Source organism: Anarhichas minor, unplaced genomic scaffold, assembly GCF_050575085.1.
Source record: "Anarhichas minor isolate MPS153535 unplaced genomic scaffold, ASM5057508v1 ptg000073l, whole genome shotgun sequence".
In the NCBI taxonomy this organism is placed as follows: Eukaryota; Metazoa; Chordata; class Actinopteri; order Perciformes; family Anarhichadidae; genus Anarhichas; species Anarhichas minor.
Window position 1 is genome coordinate 7,440,434 of NW_027466519.1, and position 15,464 is coordinate 7,455,897.

The 15,464-nt window shown below is 40.4% G+C and overlaps 1 protein-coding gene across 7 annotated transcripts; it reads left to right on the plus strand.

The window, feature by feature from the left end:
* Positions 1-5,191: 5,191 nt before the first annotated feature.
* LOC142935329 (spindlin-1-like) lies at positions 5,192-15,114 on the plus strand. 7 transcript variants are annotated; one of them, XM_076079623.1, is made up of 8 exons: positions 5,192-5,326; positions 7,914-7,993; positions 8,616-8,721; positions 9,244-9,292; positions 9,462-9,597; positions 9,784-9,901; positions 10,919-11,152; positions 11,884-15,114. In XM_076079623.1, exons 3-8 carry the CDS (start codon positions 8,682-8,684, stop codon positions 12,081-12,083), a joined length of 777 nt encoding a protein of 258 aa, XP_075935738.1. In that variant the 5' UTR covers positions 5,192-5,326; positions 7,914-7,993; positions 8,616-8,681; the 3' UTR covers positions 12,084-15,114. The 7 variants fall into 7 exon arrangements, with proteins under 7 accessions (XP_075935738.1, XP_075935741.1, XP_075935739.1 ...); XM_076079626.1 differs by adding an exon at positions 8,225-8,334 and having other exon boundaries at positions 5,205-7,993; XM_076079624.1 differs by having other exon boundaries at positions 5,205-5,326; positions 6,391-7,993.
* The last annotated feature ends 350 nt before the right edge of the window (positions 15,115-15,464 follow it).

Sequence of the window (15,464 nt, forward strand, 5' to 3'; positions counted from 1 at the left end):
GAAGACATCTCGTATACATCAATATAAGTAGCTCCCATTGATGGATTCTGTCTTCATTGTTGGTGTTTGTTTTGATTATGATGAATGTAATTCTTCACTATGTTTAATCCCATGGAGGACATCTACCTGTTTGGCGGCAAAAGCACAAATGAGGACGGCACGGTGACGCCTTCCAATGAAATCCATAAACTCAGTATCTGTGAGTGAGACGCCGACGAATGACAACAGGAGTTATTCTAAAGAAAGTCAAAGGATTGAGTTATGCTCTTTTCATATATTTCACGTGGTTTCCCTCCAGCTAAGATGAAGTGGAAGGTCCCTCTGTACGTTGGAATTCCTCCGGCCCGACGCCACGGACACAGCGCCTTCATCCTCCACAGCCACGTCAGTGTGCCGCTAATTATTTAAAAAGTTGCATCATTTGTTCCATTGTCACATCTTATAATATAAAACTTTTTTTGTCTTCTGGTTGACAGCTGTATGTGTTTGGAGGGAAGAATGAGGAGCAGGAGTTTAATGACCTGAAAGTGATGAAACTCATCAACCCGTCAGAGAGACAACCAGGTACATTAATCATATAAAGTTTCATAACTTGTACTTTAAACAAGCTAGAATTCAACTTTTAACGTAACTCGAATTTATCCTATTGGGAACACAGCACAGGGGGATTGCAGTTCAAGTATATGGCCACAAGAAGCCAACATTTCCACCATTTTTCCATCCCTGCTGATCATTTTCCTTCTTTATCCATGCCCAACACAGGTTTTCATCGATATACTGTACATAGAGACACAAAGAATAGGTGCTGGATAGAGGAACGGTCATGGGGTCATTCAAATGAAAGGGTTCATCCTCTGAGGGGCAGGAACAGACCACGAAAGGCCATTTTAATCCGGATAATAGATTTTGGTGTAGAAGAATAGTACGAATGGGAGAACGTCACACACTTTTGGACCGCAACAACATTTTGAAGTAGTTGTATGGGCCTCGCATTGTGAAGATGTGAAAACTCTTTCTCCACAGTGATGAAGGAGATTCTGTCAGAGTTCGGTCTGCAGGGAGTCAGCCACAGGTCAGCAGCTACTGTACACACCGGTGTTTGAGTTTCATCCTTGGTGTAGTGTGTGTCTGCAGTTTCAGAGCTCGTGTCACGCTCTGTCTGAGTTTCATCTCTCAGTTTTAACACCGTGGTTTCATTCTGGTTTTGACTGTTAACAGCTTCACCCCCACAAAGGTTCCCAACGTTCGCTACGAGCTGAGCGAGTCTGCTCCGTTCAACCAGTCCAGGAACACAGCGGCTAATGCACAGGTGAAGACGTCAATGAATTTATTGAGGTTACCACATTTAAAAAAATTATTAACAGTAAAGATTTACTTTTTTGCAACAGCATCCTGTGTGCATGTTGTCAAATCAGCGGCATTGTAAAGGTGGTGAAGTGACTGCGTGGATAAGATTTATGGGTCAAAAACTTAATTTAGCCAGGATCCCAAAAAGGCTGTGACGAGGAGGAGTAGACGTTAAAGTAGGAGCAGTATCAGTAGTAATAGTAAAGGTACTTTCACACAGCAAGTTGCTACGGCTGCATCTGTGGCCTGACAACACAATTGTTCTGCTATTCTAGTCTCATCACATCACCACAAAGAGAGGATTATAGTAGTTTAAAGTAGAGAACTGTTAGCAACATGCTCTTTATGCTAACATCAGTAGTGGTACTTAGATAGTAGATGTAGCAATAGCAGCAGTAGTACCAGCAGCGGTAGTAGCAGTAGTTGTGGAAGCAATAGTACTTAGCAGTAGTTGTAGCAGCAGTGTAGCAGTAGTAGCATTGTCAGTAGAAGTAGTAACATTACTGGTTGTAGCAGTAGAACCTGTAGTAGCAGTAGTAGTAGTTCATATACTGTCTGCTCACACTGATAATATCACAGGTAATGTAATGTTTCCTTCTGCAGGCGTTTGTCCACAGAGACTTCAGTGCAGTTCGAGATCAGGCCATGAAAATGATCCAGACAGCCTTCACTCTGCTGGACCAGGAGTTCCAGAAACTGGATCGGTATATCTACATCTCTGTGTTTACCTTTGTTTAGTTCGTTTTGATTTATATTTCATTATTATTTAAACAATTTAAACAAAAAAATATATATATTAATACATTTTGCACATTTACATCAGACCATAAATGTCAATACAAGTAAAAAAGAATGTTTCACACACAGGTATACCTTCAGTAGAAAACTGATACAGTTGCGGTCACTTTGAAGAGATCATCTGGTTGACTGATTCATTGATTTACTTGAATGGATTTCTTCACGGCTGAGTTTCTTTTTCCCAGAGAGAGGTCAGAGTTGTCTCAAGCTGCTGCTACTCTGCAAAGAGAGAAAGAAGCTCATGAAGGTGGCAGACAACAACAGCAACAGGTATCATTTCCATGATATGCATGTCAGCATGCTAAATTAGGAACACAGAGCATCTGAACATACGTTTTGTGTGTGTATGTGTTTGTGTGCGTGTGTGATTGTGTGTCAGGAGCTGCAGGAGATGCTGGACAAACATCGCTCTCAGAATGAGGCGTGGCTCCGAGCGAAAGCCGAGGAGAACGACCGAGAGAGGAGGGAGCTCTGCAGACTCAGAGTCAGTAAGCACACAGCACCTCACATCAGCCTCTTCTCCATTTCCTGTTGTATAGACTTTCTGTCTGGTTGCTGCTCTGTACATAAAGGTCCTCAGGAGGGTTTCTTTACTGGGGAGTTAACCTGCAAACCACATCCCCCACCCAGCCCCCTTTTATTTTTTGGTCATGTGGATCTTCTTTAAGTTCTTCTACTTCTTTAAAATGATCAAGACACAAACTTTTTGGGGGGTAAAACAACACAGTGCAAGACCTCTAAGAAACTATTTTGGGGATTATGATGTTTGGGAGTATTGCGTTTAAATGAACTCCCTCCTCTGTCCGTCTGTCCGATGGGTCCTCAGGAGGAGGTGCTGCAGGAGCAGGAGAGGCTGAAGGAGGAGCAGAACAGCATCCAGAAACGCAGCGAGCACCTTCTGTCCATCATGCAGCAGTTCAAAGGAATGTGAGACAGACAGACAGACAGACAGACAGACAGACAGACAGACAGACTGATAGATAGATAGATGGATAGATAGATGGTCTTGTACCTTTGGCTTTCATTTCTTGGACCCTGTTGTTCTGACGAGGATTACTTGAAAGGTGGAAAAAAACCTTGATTAAACGCTCCTTCAATAAAAATATGTAATATGTAAAAAAAAAAAGAAAGAATGTTAAAAGTTTGTATCTTGTATTGTTGAGTGTGCAACAGCTGGTCATAACTGTCATAGAAAACAACATTTGACTAATTGATTCAGATGTCAGACTGTCATAATAAACACTGAATTACAAAGCTCAGATGGTGTAAATGAGTCATTTAGCATCACAGCTCTGACAGGAGGAATTAAATAACAAAATGTTGCCTTAACTATCAGACAGATTGTATCATAACTTATTTTTATTAGCCTAACTGATCAACTGAAATGTTACAGTTGTCATTTCTGATTGTCTCTTTATCTATCTGTCTGTCTGTCTGTCTGTACTGTATCCATCTACCTGTCTCTCCCTCTCTGTCTGTCTCCTCCACTGTCGCATTCAACAGCAGGGCGGATCACTATTAAGCAGGGAAAAACAGTGTAATGCGCCAGTCGGTGTTCTTGTATTTCCTCTCGGTTGCACTATCTGGCAGAGCGAGGCAGGGGCGGGGAGAGAGAGTGAAGAGCATCACTTCGCAGCAATATGACCGGAAGTGAGGTGATAGAAAAAATAAGAGCTGATTAATTGATCTCCTGTTATAACCTAATCCAAGTCTTTCTTACCTCTTCCACATTCATTGTCAGTTTTTCTCAGCATTCGCTTTTAATGTGTTTTATAGCCCTTATTTGCTCAATGTTTATTTATCTTAACTGTAGATTCAGCTTTTATATTATTTCCAGTCAAAGAAGTTGGCAATGGATTGATGTGAAATACAATTTCACAAAAAGCATTTGTTTACATTGACAAATCATTTTCAAACATTAAATAAATTAGATGAATTTTTAATTAATTTAAACCGAGTGTGCATGAAATAAAATGTGATCTGAAAAGTGAAACAGGAAAAGGGGAAGAAATAGAAGAAAACTATTACATATTTCTTAATAATAGGTTACATATGCATTATGTTATTGTGTCATTCAGAAAATAAAAAACGTGTAGTTTTAGTGGTCCTGAGTTAATTAGAAATTATATATAAATACATAAGCGGCCCACACATACAATATATTTCTGGATTATTGCATGACATTAAAAACCCTTGGTTGCTGATGTTATTTGTCATTATTCTACAATTCAAGGTCAGTGGCTCGATATTATAGTTTTAAATGGTGTTTTAATTGTGCTTGGCCCGAGATGATAGCCCCACACTCTAAATGTCAAATGTCCCGGGTGTGGGAAAGCAACAATACACATGTCCGAAGCCTTTAGCAATTACAGTGGATTTAATGCCACATGGGACTAATTGCCTGTTGCTCCACTGCAATTTGATTTGCTAAATGCCAAGTGTTGTTGTTGTCATTTGCACGATCAGAATTTCAGGATGACCGAAAGCAGTAAGATAACGAGGTAAAAAGCCCATCAGAGCACAGCTACCCAAGTTGACACCTCATACAAACGGAGAATTGAAGAGACCAGGTATGCTAACCCAGATTATTTCATTTATTAAACTAGGAACTGATAAAAAAATGCATTATTTCAAATTATAAAATTGTGTAATTTTTCAGGTTTTGCATCTGTCCAAAGTAGTTACTGCCCCACAAATGTTACCTCTAAAATACCACTAGACAGGCTGGTTGTTTGTTAACATAAAAATATAGCATTTACCTGCCTCCAGGTTTTGTGCTAAGCTAGGCTAATCACACCAAAGACTGGATACACAGATATACAACTGACACTGAAGAAGACAGCGGACGATTTCCGGTAGTATTCCTGTCGCTAAATGTAGCTAACATTAGGGGACATACGGTTCCAGCTACCTTTTTAAATTAGATTTTATTCAATACATTTGTGACATGCACTTTCATATCTAGTCAAAACCTAGTCTCAGTCCCTGGCGCTTTTATTGTGAAAGGCTGAACCGGACGTCTTGCGTTTCCTCTGGTACACCTTAACTTTCCGCGGTGAGATGGCTGTGGAGTCTCTCTGCTGGTTCCTGAGAAGTCGAAACGGGCTCTGTGGACAAACAGCAGGAGGCGAGAAAACCCGCCGCAGTTCGCTTCGAACTCCATTTTTTAAAAATAACAACGGTAAGACAGAAACAAATATGCACCTGTCTCTCTTTAGCTAGCTAGTCAGCCCTCAGGTAAACAGCCAAAAGCAACACACACTGAGCGCTCGTTTTATCGCTGGTGTTCTCCCGCCGACGGTTGGTCTGGCGGGGGAGGGGCGGGGGAAGTAGCGGCAGACAGCGAGAGACCGAGCCCGGTCTGCTGCTGTCTCTCCGTCTGGAATATTTCTGCCTTTGCCGCAGAAATCCTGCCGGACAATCCCTGCGATGTCCACTTTTCTGAGGCCCCTTATCCGCCCCCTTTCCCCGGGTCTGGGGCTGTAAATAATTGTAATAAAAAGGCGAGCAACATGGCTGACATACTGGCCCTGCAGAACCTGCTCGGTGTTTTGTCAGTGAGGATGATTACTGAATATATTAATTATTTGTTTACTTAGCCAGTTAGCAAAGTGGTAGTCGAACTAGCAACCTGCCCCTTACTGGCAGAAATAAAGCAAACACGTGGCTAAAACAGCTGTCATTGGAGAATGAAAGCAGTAAAAACCTTCATTTTAAACATAGGGTTTGGTTTGGCACATCTTTTCACAGATGCGTTTGCTGCATTTATTTTTAAATTCCCATGCATTGAATGAAGTAACAACAGCGTGAACAGTGCTGTGATTTTCATGTTGAAGTTGCTGAAAGCTGATTTGAATGCTCCAGTCTGGTGACGGTCACGCCCCCTTTACCAACTCGTAACCAAATTAAATCAAAGGTCAGCTGCAGCCTGATGGTGCAACTACAGCTCCAGCAGGCCTACCGACCGGCTGATGCTCATCTCAACTGAAGATCAGAGTAGTGAAAGATTACATTGGTGTTGTTTTGTCTGTTTGTTTGTCTACTTGCGGTACCCAAAACTGTATGATTCCAATATATCTGTAATACGTCTGTCTTCCTACAGGGTATAGGTGAGCTATATTCTCTTTTAAAGGCACAGTTCACCCAAATCACAATAAAATCATGCTATCCCTCGAACACAGTTTGGGTTTTTATTTAACATTTGCATTAACTGAACATGGAAGTGTTTTTTTTTTTTTTTTACAGCTTTGGCATATTTGCTGAAGTAAAAGATGATTCTCAGGACCAGTGAGGGATGCTCCCATACAAAAATCAAGTATCGGGTCTGATACTGTCCTCATGTACTTGCACACTACTCCGATACAACCTCACCCAATACCACTACGGCAACGTGGCCGTTAACCTCTCGTCAGTTGGGCCTAATAAAACGTTGCAACGACATCCCGATGCACAAACAGGTTGAATCCATCATTTATCTTCAGCTGCAGTGGATGTGCAAGACAGGAAGTCCCCACTAAGTCTCCCATCACTAGTCATGTGACAGTCGGAGGGCAGCCAAAGGCTATTCTTCAGTAGCAAAACATTTTTCTATGGTTACAGCTCTTTTAGTGTAGCATGGATGCTATCAAAACATGTTTCCAATGTTATAGCTCAGTTAAAGTTTCGCATGGATACTAGCTAAAAACATTTCTACAGTTACAGCTCTGCTACATTGTAGCATGTACGCTACCCACAAATGTTTCCAAGGTTACTGCTCTGCTACAGTGTTGCAGAGCTGGTGATGAAATAATCAAATTATTGAGATTGAGATGAGGCTTTTGTTTGTATTGAAAAAAGTCAAAGTTTCAACCTGGCCATAACTCAAAGAACACAGCCCGGTGTGCAAACACCAAGTTAGCACTTCAAAGTCTAGCTTTTTAAATACAGAAACCAAATAAAATGAAACCATGAGTTTTTGGCAAGTTGGGAGTTAAAGTACTAGAACTAGTCTTAAAAAACAAGACCACTCCAGCTTTATTGTCCTTGTTGAATCACGGTGCAGAAGTCTGAACATTTTAACAGTTTGGGCAGTGCTAGGAGTTGATAACATCCAGATGTTTTAGGGGGGACCAGAGAGAAATGTAATTTTTTTAGTGTGTGTGTGTGTGTGTGTGCACAAAGAACAATGTCGTTTTTGCTCCCAGTGTCGGACTCTCCGGTTTCAGTCCATTTGAAATAGCGTCTTGGACAGAGTGAGTCGGTCATTGCGCTGCCCCTCATGACAACAGGCTAATCATGTGTTGCCCAGGGCAACAGGAGGGAAATCAACACCAGCTGCAGCCAAATGCTGCAAAATGTCTGTTGTTTCTGAGCCTGTTTGAGTTTTCAATGTGTGCTCTGATAAAACGTTCATATTTCACACAATTGTTTAAAAGCATAAAATGATGAAGCGATGACAGTTTGGACAGACGTGGATGTAAACTCAACTCGACTGGTTGGCGAAGACATGCAACCGAAAGGCAGTTATTCTTGTCCCTCCGCACATGTTGGAGCTTCACACCAGCTCTCTGAGCGTCTCCATCGCTCTGTTGTCATCACGTTGATAAGTTATGAAACTTCATGACAGGTGCTCGTATATGAGGTCGTGTATATATATCAATGGTATAACCAATAATATGGAAGTTTAACTTATTTTACTGGCATCGTTCACTGAGAGCCACAGTCCTGCTTTCAGATCAATCGTCTTTGAATGTGGTTGAGTGGTTGACTTTGTGTTTTTTCTGTCACAGGTTTGGTTCGGCAGATGAGCCGGAAAACTTAAAAGCTGGAAACCTGCTGAACATCAGCGCTCCTGAATACTGGAGACAGGGTAAATACTGCTAAACCTGCACTGATTGTTTAGTGCACGTGAGCGTGCCCCTCTGGCTAGCTCATGCCCGCCGCTCTGCACTGTTAAGAGAAGTATACTGGCATGTTAATGTTGGCAGAACATGGTAACACGCAGCATTTAGCATTTTAACATGCTAATTATTGTGAAAAAGACAGACACAGATGCAGCAGACACAACTTTCTTCATGTGTCTATTTTCGTTTTTACACAGTATCTGCTAAAGCTGCTTCCAGTATTTATGCCAAGCTAATAAGAAGATTGTAATGCAGAGTTCCCAGCATGCAGCTCCAGACACATCATCATCATCATCATCAAGACATGGTGATATTTAATACCAAGCTGAATGTTTGTGACCAGTTAATCATGACTGGGTAGAAACAGTCGAGGTGACGTAGAATGATGAGGCAGCAGTTTGACAGACATGACACGAGGTCTGTTCTTGATGTTGTTGTTGTTCCTGCTTTTCACCAGTAGATGTCAGTGAAGGCTATAGCAGGAGAGTAGATTGGATCCATGAACAGACATCTTTTGTGACTAGAAGTCATTGTGTTATTCCTCACATTAGATAACGTGCTCTCTGTCCTCTCCTCCTCCTGTTGAAGCCCTGGACAGGTTTGTGTTGTAGCTGTGTGGCCGGGCAGCCTGGCTGCCTCCCTGCCTCCAGATGAATGAAGAGCACTCCGGGACACAGAGACACAGCTGATGCAGGTCAGAGGTCATTCCCACCGGCAGGGCACACACAGTTATTACATTCAACTTGCAGACACCACATGGTCGTAGTATTGGTTTTCTGACAGATTTCCATTAGATTTAGTTTGTTTGTCTGAAGTCAAGTTGAAGTCAACTTGCAGAGTTGAAAGTCGCTGCATTGAGATAATCCACCACAGTCTGTGTTTAGTCAACTGTTATTTTGACGTCGAAGATGGGTTATCATCACGTGGGGATGTAGACTGAGAGGATGGAGTGGTCGGTTGAACAGAAGCATTTTCAATGCAATAAATGACCAAATTCCCACGATCCTTTTCACCATGCCCATGTTTGAATACAGCCTCTGTTCACAACTACTGACTTTCCCCTTTATTTGAATATTTCTGAAAATGGTCAGCAGCAGTAAAATAAATTATGCAGGATCCCTAGTAAATAGGCTAGACCACAAACCATCCTTTAAATCTTAGCAGGAAGTTGTAATTTGAATTGACAAATGTGCTGTGATGTTATTTTTCTCCTCAGGGCATGCAAGTGTTTCTGCAAACATGATGAAGAAGAAGAATCCTCATAAGTGAGTTAAGAGGGTTTGCAGCTCGTGTGTCTTTGTTATAGCCAAAATAATTGGAGTCAAAGGGAACGTAATATGAGTTAATTAGGGAATTCTATAGATGCACCTCAAAGTGCAAACAATAAACGCAAATCCGATGACGTTGACTATGTTGTTTCATGCCTCCTGGCAGGAAACACAAGAGCAGTCTGGGGCCGACCACCAAAGTTCTGTCGCAGCCTCAACGCAACATCGTCGGCTGCAGGATCCAACACGTGTGGAAGGAAGGAGGAGGACACGTAGTCTGGAAAGGATTGGTGCTCGACCAGGTAAGCTGACGGGACTCTGTACCGGCATACACAACTGCTGAGGTCAGCATCCAGGCTGCTACGTTGCCATCTGCCTCCAACACACAAAACTATCATTGTTAAAGCAAACGTACCGACTTGTAATATTGTGTGTAAAGACACACGAAAACAACAGAAATCAATGTTTTAAATGTATGCGTCCACCAGGTGCCAGTAAACCCGTCGCTCTATCTGGTAAAGTACGATGGTTTCGACTGCATTTATGGTCTGGAGCTCCATAAAGACGAGAGGGTTCAGGGACTGGAGGTGCTCCCGGACAGACTGGGTAAGACTGAACTGAGAACAGGATCACGCTGAACACAGTGGTGATAGAAGGCTGCTCATTTAGTTTACTAGTTTTCGGAAGAAAGTCTTTATTTTTACTCGTTTGCAACTTTTGCAACTATTTTGAACATTTTCTACGAACAAAAATGTAAAAAAAACTCACATATCTAATTGCACATAGCCCACTGATCTGCAAAAGTTTGTCGCCAAAACATAACATGCTAACATTAGCATGATAGTGCAATATTGTTTAGTGTAGTGGCGTGTTAGTGTTCGCAGAACATGCTAATATGTAGCAGGTCATTGTAACATGCTAATGTTTCATACATTGTATATCAGTATTGGCATACCATGCTAACATTTAGCATGGAAGTATGATATGCTAATGTTTAATTTAGTATAGTACAGTGCTAATTTTGGCAGAAAATAATATGCTAACACTCAGCGTGTTAGTGTAATATGCTAATGTTTAGTTTAGTATAGTAGAGTGCTAATTTTGGCAGAACCTGCTAACATTAGGCTTCTTAGTGTAAAATTCGAATGCTGGCAGATCATAACACGCTAACACACTAAGCAAGTGTCCTATGCTAATAAGTTATATATGGTTCAATTCCTAATGTTACATACTAAAAGTCAGCATTAACATTCATGAGATGTTAACATGCCTGATCATGTTACTATCGGCGTGTTGGCATACTAATGGTAGCACTTTAGCATGCTAAGATTAGCATTTAGCTCAAAGTCCAGCTTAGACTGATGGAAGTTGAGCCAAGTCATCAGTGTAAAGCTGTCTGACAAAGTGAGTCTCAAAAGGCCACTATACACCCATGGTAAGGATAAATAGACATCTAGTCTCTCCATTTTCTATCCGTTCTGTTTGTTTTCTTTTTTGTAATGTGGATTTTTTAAAGATGTTTTGTGTACCTTTATTCAGTCAGCAGAGAGAGGGGCCTGATATGCAGCACAGGTTCCCAGGCAGATTTGAACCGGTGATTTGAATTTATTTTAATCCCTGCAGCTAAATCCCGTCTAACAGAGGTCAACCTAGCGGACACCATGATCGGTAAAGCAGTGGAGCACATGTTTGAGACGGAGGAGGGTCCAAAAGAGGAATGGAGGGGGATGGTTCTGGCCCGGGCTCCCATCATGACCACCTGGTTCTACATAACCTACGAGAAAGACCCGGTCCTCTACATGTACCAGCTGCTGGACGACTACAAAGAGGGAGACCTCCGCATCATGCCCGACTCAAGTGAGTGAAGTCCTCTTGTTCAACTTTGGTTTAAACAGGTGGCGATTTTAAAGAGGAACCTACCTGAGATGTAATTAAATCCAGATATCTATTGTAGCCATATCGCTCAGCCCTGTGATTGGAAAGTAAATATTCATAAACCTATAAAATGAAACATTGTTTATACATTTAAAAATATTTTTTCTATAATTTCATCATTATTATTACTTCTCATGATTTGTATTTTTTAATACATATTTTATGAATTTAAATATCAAAAATGTTAATTAATTTTATATATTTTCCATTTTATATTTATACTTGAGATTTTATTTAATATATATATATCTATATATATATATATATATAGATATATAGATATATCTATATATATATAGATATATATATATATATCTATATATATATATATATAGATATATATATTTTTCGTTGTATGTCTTGTTCATTTTCTTGTTATATTTAATAACATTTTGTTCATTGTCAATTCAACTTAGTTTGTTGAATTGACTTTTTCAGTCGTATGTTTTAGTTTGACTGTGCTTATATGTTGGACATTAACATACACTTTACTGTTTAGTTCAAACTTTACTTACTCATAATTGTTCCTTCAAATTGACTTGAAACGTCTTTTTATCTCTCTGTTTTTCTCTTTTTTACTAGAAGAGTAAAAAACATGATAATACCAATTTCTGCTAACACCCCTGTCTCCCTCCCTCCCTCCCTCCCTGTAGACGACAGTGTCCCGACAGAGAGGGAACCTGGCGAGGTGGTGGACAGCCTGGTGGGCAAACAGGTGGAGTACGCCAAAGAGGATGGTGGCAAACGATCAGGCATGGTCATACACCAGGTGGAGGCCAAGCCCTCCGTCTACTTCATCAAGTTTGACGACGACTTCCTCATTTACGTCTACGACCTGGTCAAAACCTCGTAAGACTTAACCCTAACTAACCCTTGTGACAGAAACAAAACGCAGCACATGTTGAAACATCTCAAGCCCTTGTTCCTCAGACCATCAAAGAAAACTCACAAAAGGAATTCACACAACAGAAAGAAGACAGGATAGATACTTCCTGAGAATCGGCATTTGTCCGTGAATGTTTCAGATGGGAAAAAAACAAACAGCTCGGTGACATTAAAGACTCTCATCCTGACCTTCTTAAACCCTTAAAATATACAAACGTCGGCCACGGTTTTATTACTCTTACAAGGTCCAAAAATTCAGTTTTACTCTAGAAAAATATTTTGAGAGGATACAACTTTGTCGAATCTGAAATTCGAAACAATAATTACCTGACCCCTGAAATGCTTTCATGATTTTGCCAAGAGGTCCGTACGCCTAAAGAAACTGAACCGTCAAATTCATTTTCAGTGTCTGATTTCATCCAGTGGGCTGCTGGTAGAGGAAAAGGTGTCATCGAAAAGTTTGATCGTACTAAAGAACTAATAGACGACATAAGGAATGTGGTTTGGAGCGGCTGGCAGCGTGGAAACATGACGATACTAAAAGTCCTCGAAGATTTGTTGTCACGTTTTCGACTTCAGCAAAGACCGATAATAATAATAATAATAATAATAATAATAATATACTATCTGATAGTTATCTCATACTTTTGACTTCATCATTGATTTAAAAAAACCAATTTGACTTCTCATAACTTTGTATTAGTTAGTAAAATCTTTTTACTAGAATTATTTAATAATTCTGAATATTTTATTGGCCGTTCCTAACACATCATCTTTTTCCTCTTGGTCCCAGTTTAACGTCAGTGTTGGACTTGAGATACTTTCTGAAGATTTTGGGAACCTATGGGGCAGAAAAAATAAAAGAATCACACTCAAAAGAAACTTTTAATGTTTCCCAAAGCGTAATATATACGGCCCTTTTGTCCCAATGAAGTGGGCCATCTGTCCCAGCTGTTGTACAGAACCAAACCAAACCGGTTCCTTCATCATGTGCTACAAGCTCATCTCAACAACTCCAGCTGAAATACTCATGAAGAGGGTCAACAGGACCTCATCTGAAGACGTCTGCAGCTGAAAACTGTCACTTTAAAAAAAAAAGAAAGAAAGATGGGGACTTTTTTCCTTCTTGCTTTGATCATTGCCAACCCCCCTTTCCTGTTGTGAACTTGTTTGATGTTGAAGACAATCGGACAGCTTTTTCTCGTGATTTCACTAAAGCCTTTGGATTTGCTCTCGTGTTGTCTTTTCTAAGTCGTCAGTGAAGGAGTCAAAGGACGGAGAAACAAAAACTGAAACTCGGCCGAAGCCCTTTCTGTCCTTGGCAGTTTGTTTTAAACACCTGGTTCTCCTGGGATCTCCCTCCATTTGAACCTTGAACACGCTGCTGGATTCTAAATGTCACACTTTGTGGATTTAAGGACCGGGAAACATGATTTAATGCACCTTAAATCTCGGTGGGGCTAAGAATAATAGAATAATATAACCCCAGACAGTTCATAAGTATGTTGGACTTAAAAACAAGAAAAACAAATCCACCATTGAGATGCAGTGAAGATTTCAATCTCAGAGCCATCAGTGGCACCATTGATCAAATTATTACTGAGACAAAAGTATCCCCGTTTGTATTCGCACACAAAGACTATGGACTGTAGAGCCGTCTGAAGAAGCTCCACAGCCTGTATGCAGTAAGAGAGGACACAGTCGGTCGTGTTCAGTATATATGAAGAGATTAACAACCAATGAAGGGTTACATTTCATTTTTTATACAAATGTACATACTAATTTTATTTGGATTTACACGAGACTGAAGGTTTTCCATGAACGCGTGTTCTGTACGGATTTGAAATTGCAGGTGAAGGGCAAGTTTTGAGCTAAAAATATCAATTCATAGGTTAGAATAGAGCTTTTATTGATATCTCAAACAAAGTAGCCAGACCCATTCTCTGGACTAGAAAAGAATCCTCGTTAATTGAAGCTAAAGAACGTTGAAATTGACGGCCGGTCGGTTCCTTAAAGGATAATTGTGGTTTATTACAGCAGAGCTTCAAACTAAATCTGAATTGTTAATATATTATAATAATGTTTAAGGCGCAGGCAGAGATTTTAATCTAATACACTTTTTGTCAAATTCAGCAAATAATTCAATGCTGAAATAAAACCCTCTGGTGTTCATACACCGTGGAAGCCCACATAGTATTATGAGTCTGAGTCAAATTTTAAATGAAAATGCAATAATCAAATTTATATTCATACAGCTGTAAATAGGAAACAAACAAAAACTATTCCAGCCAATCGGCAACAGGGCCGTGAAAGGCTGGATGTATAAAGAGGAAGGCAGTGGGGGGGAGAGGGACACGGAATCTGTTAGTAGCATTTATCACTTTTCCAAACAAAGCCGGAAAACATTTCATTTACTGTATAAATCAGACTTCAGTCCTCTATGTCACGTTTTTTGGGGTTTGAGAATAATTCTAAATTATTATTACATTACTATAAATAAAAACAGCAACAGCTACCAGAGAATGTTTACTGGCATTCTATTTTTAGAAAATAACCCAGTAAAGGTTGATGAGCCATGCATGACATCGTTAACCAATCAGACGTCTCGGCCAACTCAAAGTACAGAACAGAGTAAAGTTTGAAAAACCTCCAGCCGGTGTACTTCCTGTGATGTCGTTAGTCACCGAGGCAGAGTACAGCTCTTATTGTAAGACAGACAGACTCCCAGAGATCTGTAGGTTTCTGTAAGTGTAAATCTCTTTTGTTTTTCATTCAAGAGAGATCGTGATCATCTCAAAAGGCACTATTGTTATTTAACGAGATAACATCTGAGACTTGATTTGCAGCGAGGTTATGTCCAATTCAGTCGGTTCATTTCAATTTATCGTGGTTCATGGTGTAATGACACAGGCCTTCTGTCATACTTCTGCCTTGTATCTTTTGTTTTTGTATGTTTTAAAATGTATGTTAATAATTTCTATTGTTGATGGAAAACCTGACATGGCGTGCTTTGTTTTCTTTCCAGCATGGTTCTTTTATTCGGGTATTTGACGTCTCAGAGGTCGGATGGGGCTTGTTTTTTTGCTCAAGGGCACTTCAGCAACATGCAGTGGTCACGGATTGAAGCTTATGAAGAAAAGTAAATCTACTGTAGATCCAGTTTACTGTTAAACTGTTAAATATCAAGCGTAGTACACAATTCATTGATAATCACTTTTAAGGGGTCCTTGTCAAAAATGTTGGTGTTAAAATCGGCTCATGTATCATTATCATCATCATCATCTCTGGCAGGAGGATCATGCGATTGGTTACGCTTGTGCGTGAGTCCGTGAGTGATCGTGCACCTCTG

What these genes read in the sequence shown, in the direction of transcription:
- LOC142935329 (XM_076079623.1), top strand. Translation starts at nt 8,682, where the DNA reads ATGAAGAGCACTCCGGGACACAGAGACACAGCTGATGCAG. An exon ending in AAGAAGAAGAATCCTCATAA is followed by an intron (nt 9,293 to 9,461) that starts GTGAGTTAAGAG and finishes GCCTCCTGGCAG; the next exon opens with GAAACACAAGAGCAGTCTGG. An exon ending in CCGCATCATGCCCGACTCAA is followed by an intron (nt 11,153 to 11,883) that starts GTGAGTGAAGTC and finishes CCCTCCCTGTAG; the next exon opens with ACGACAGTGTCCCGACAGAG.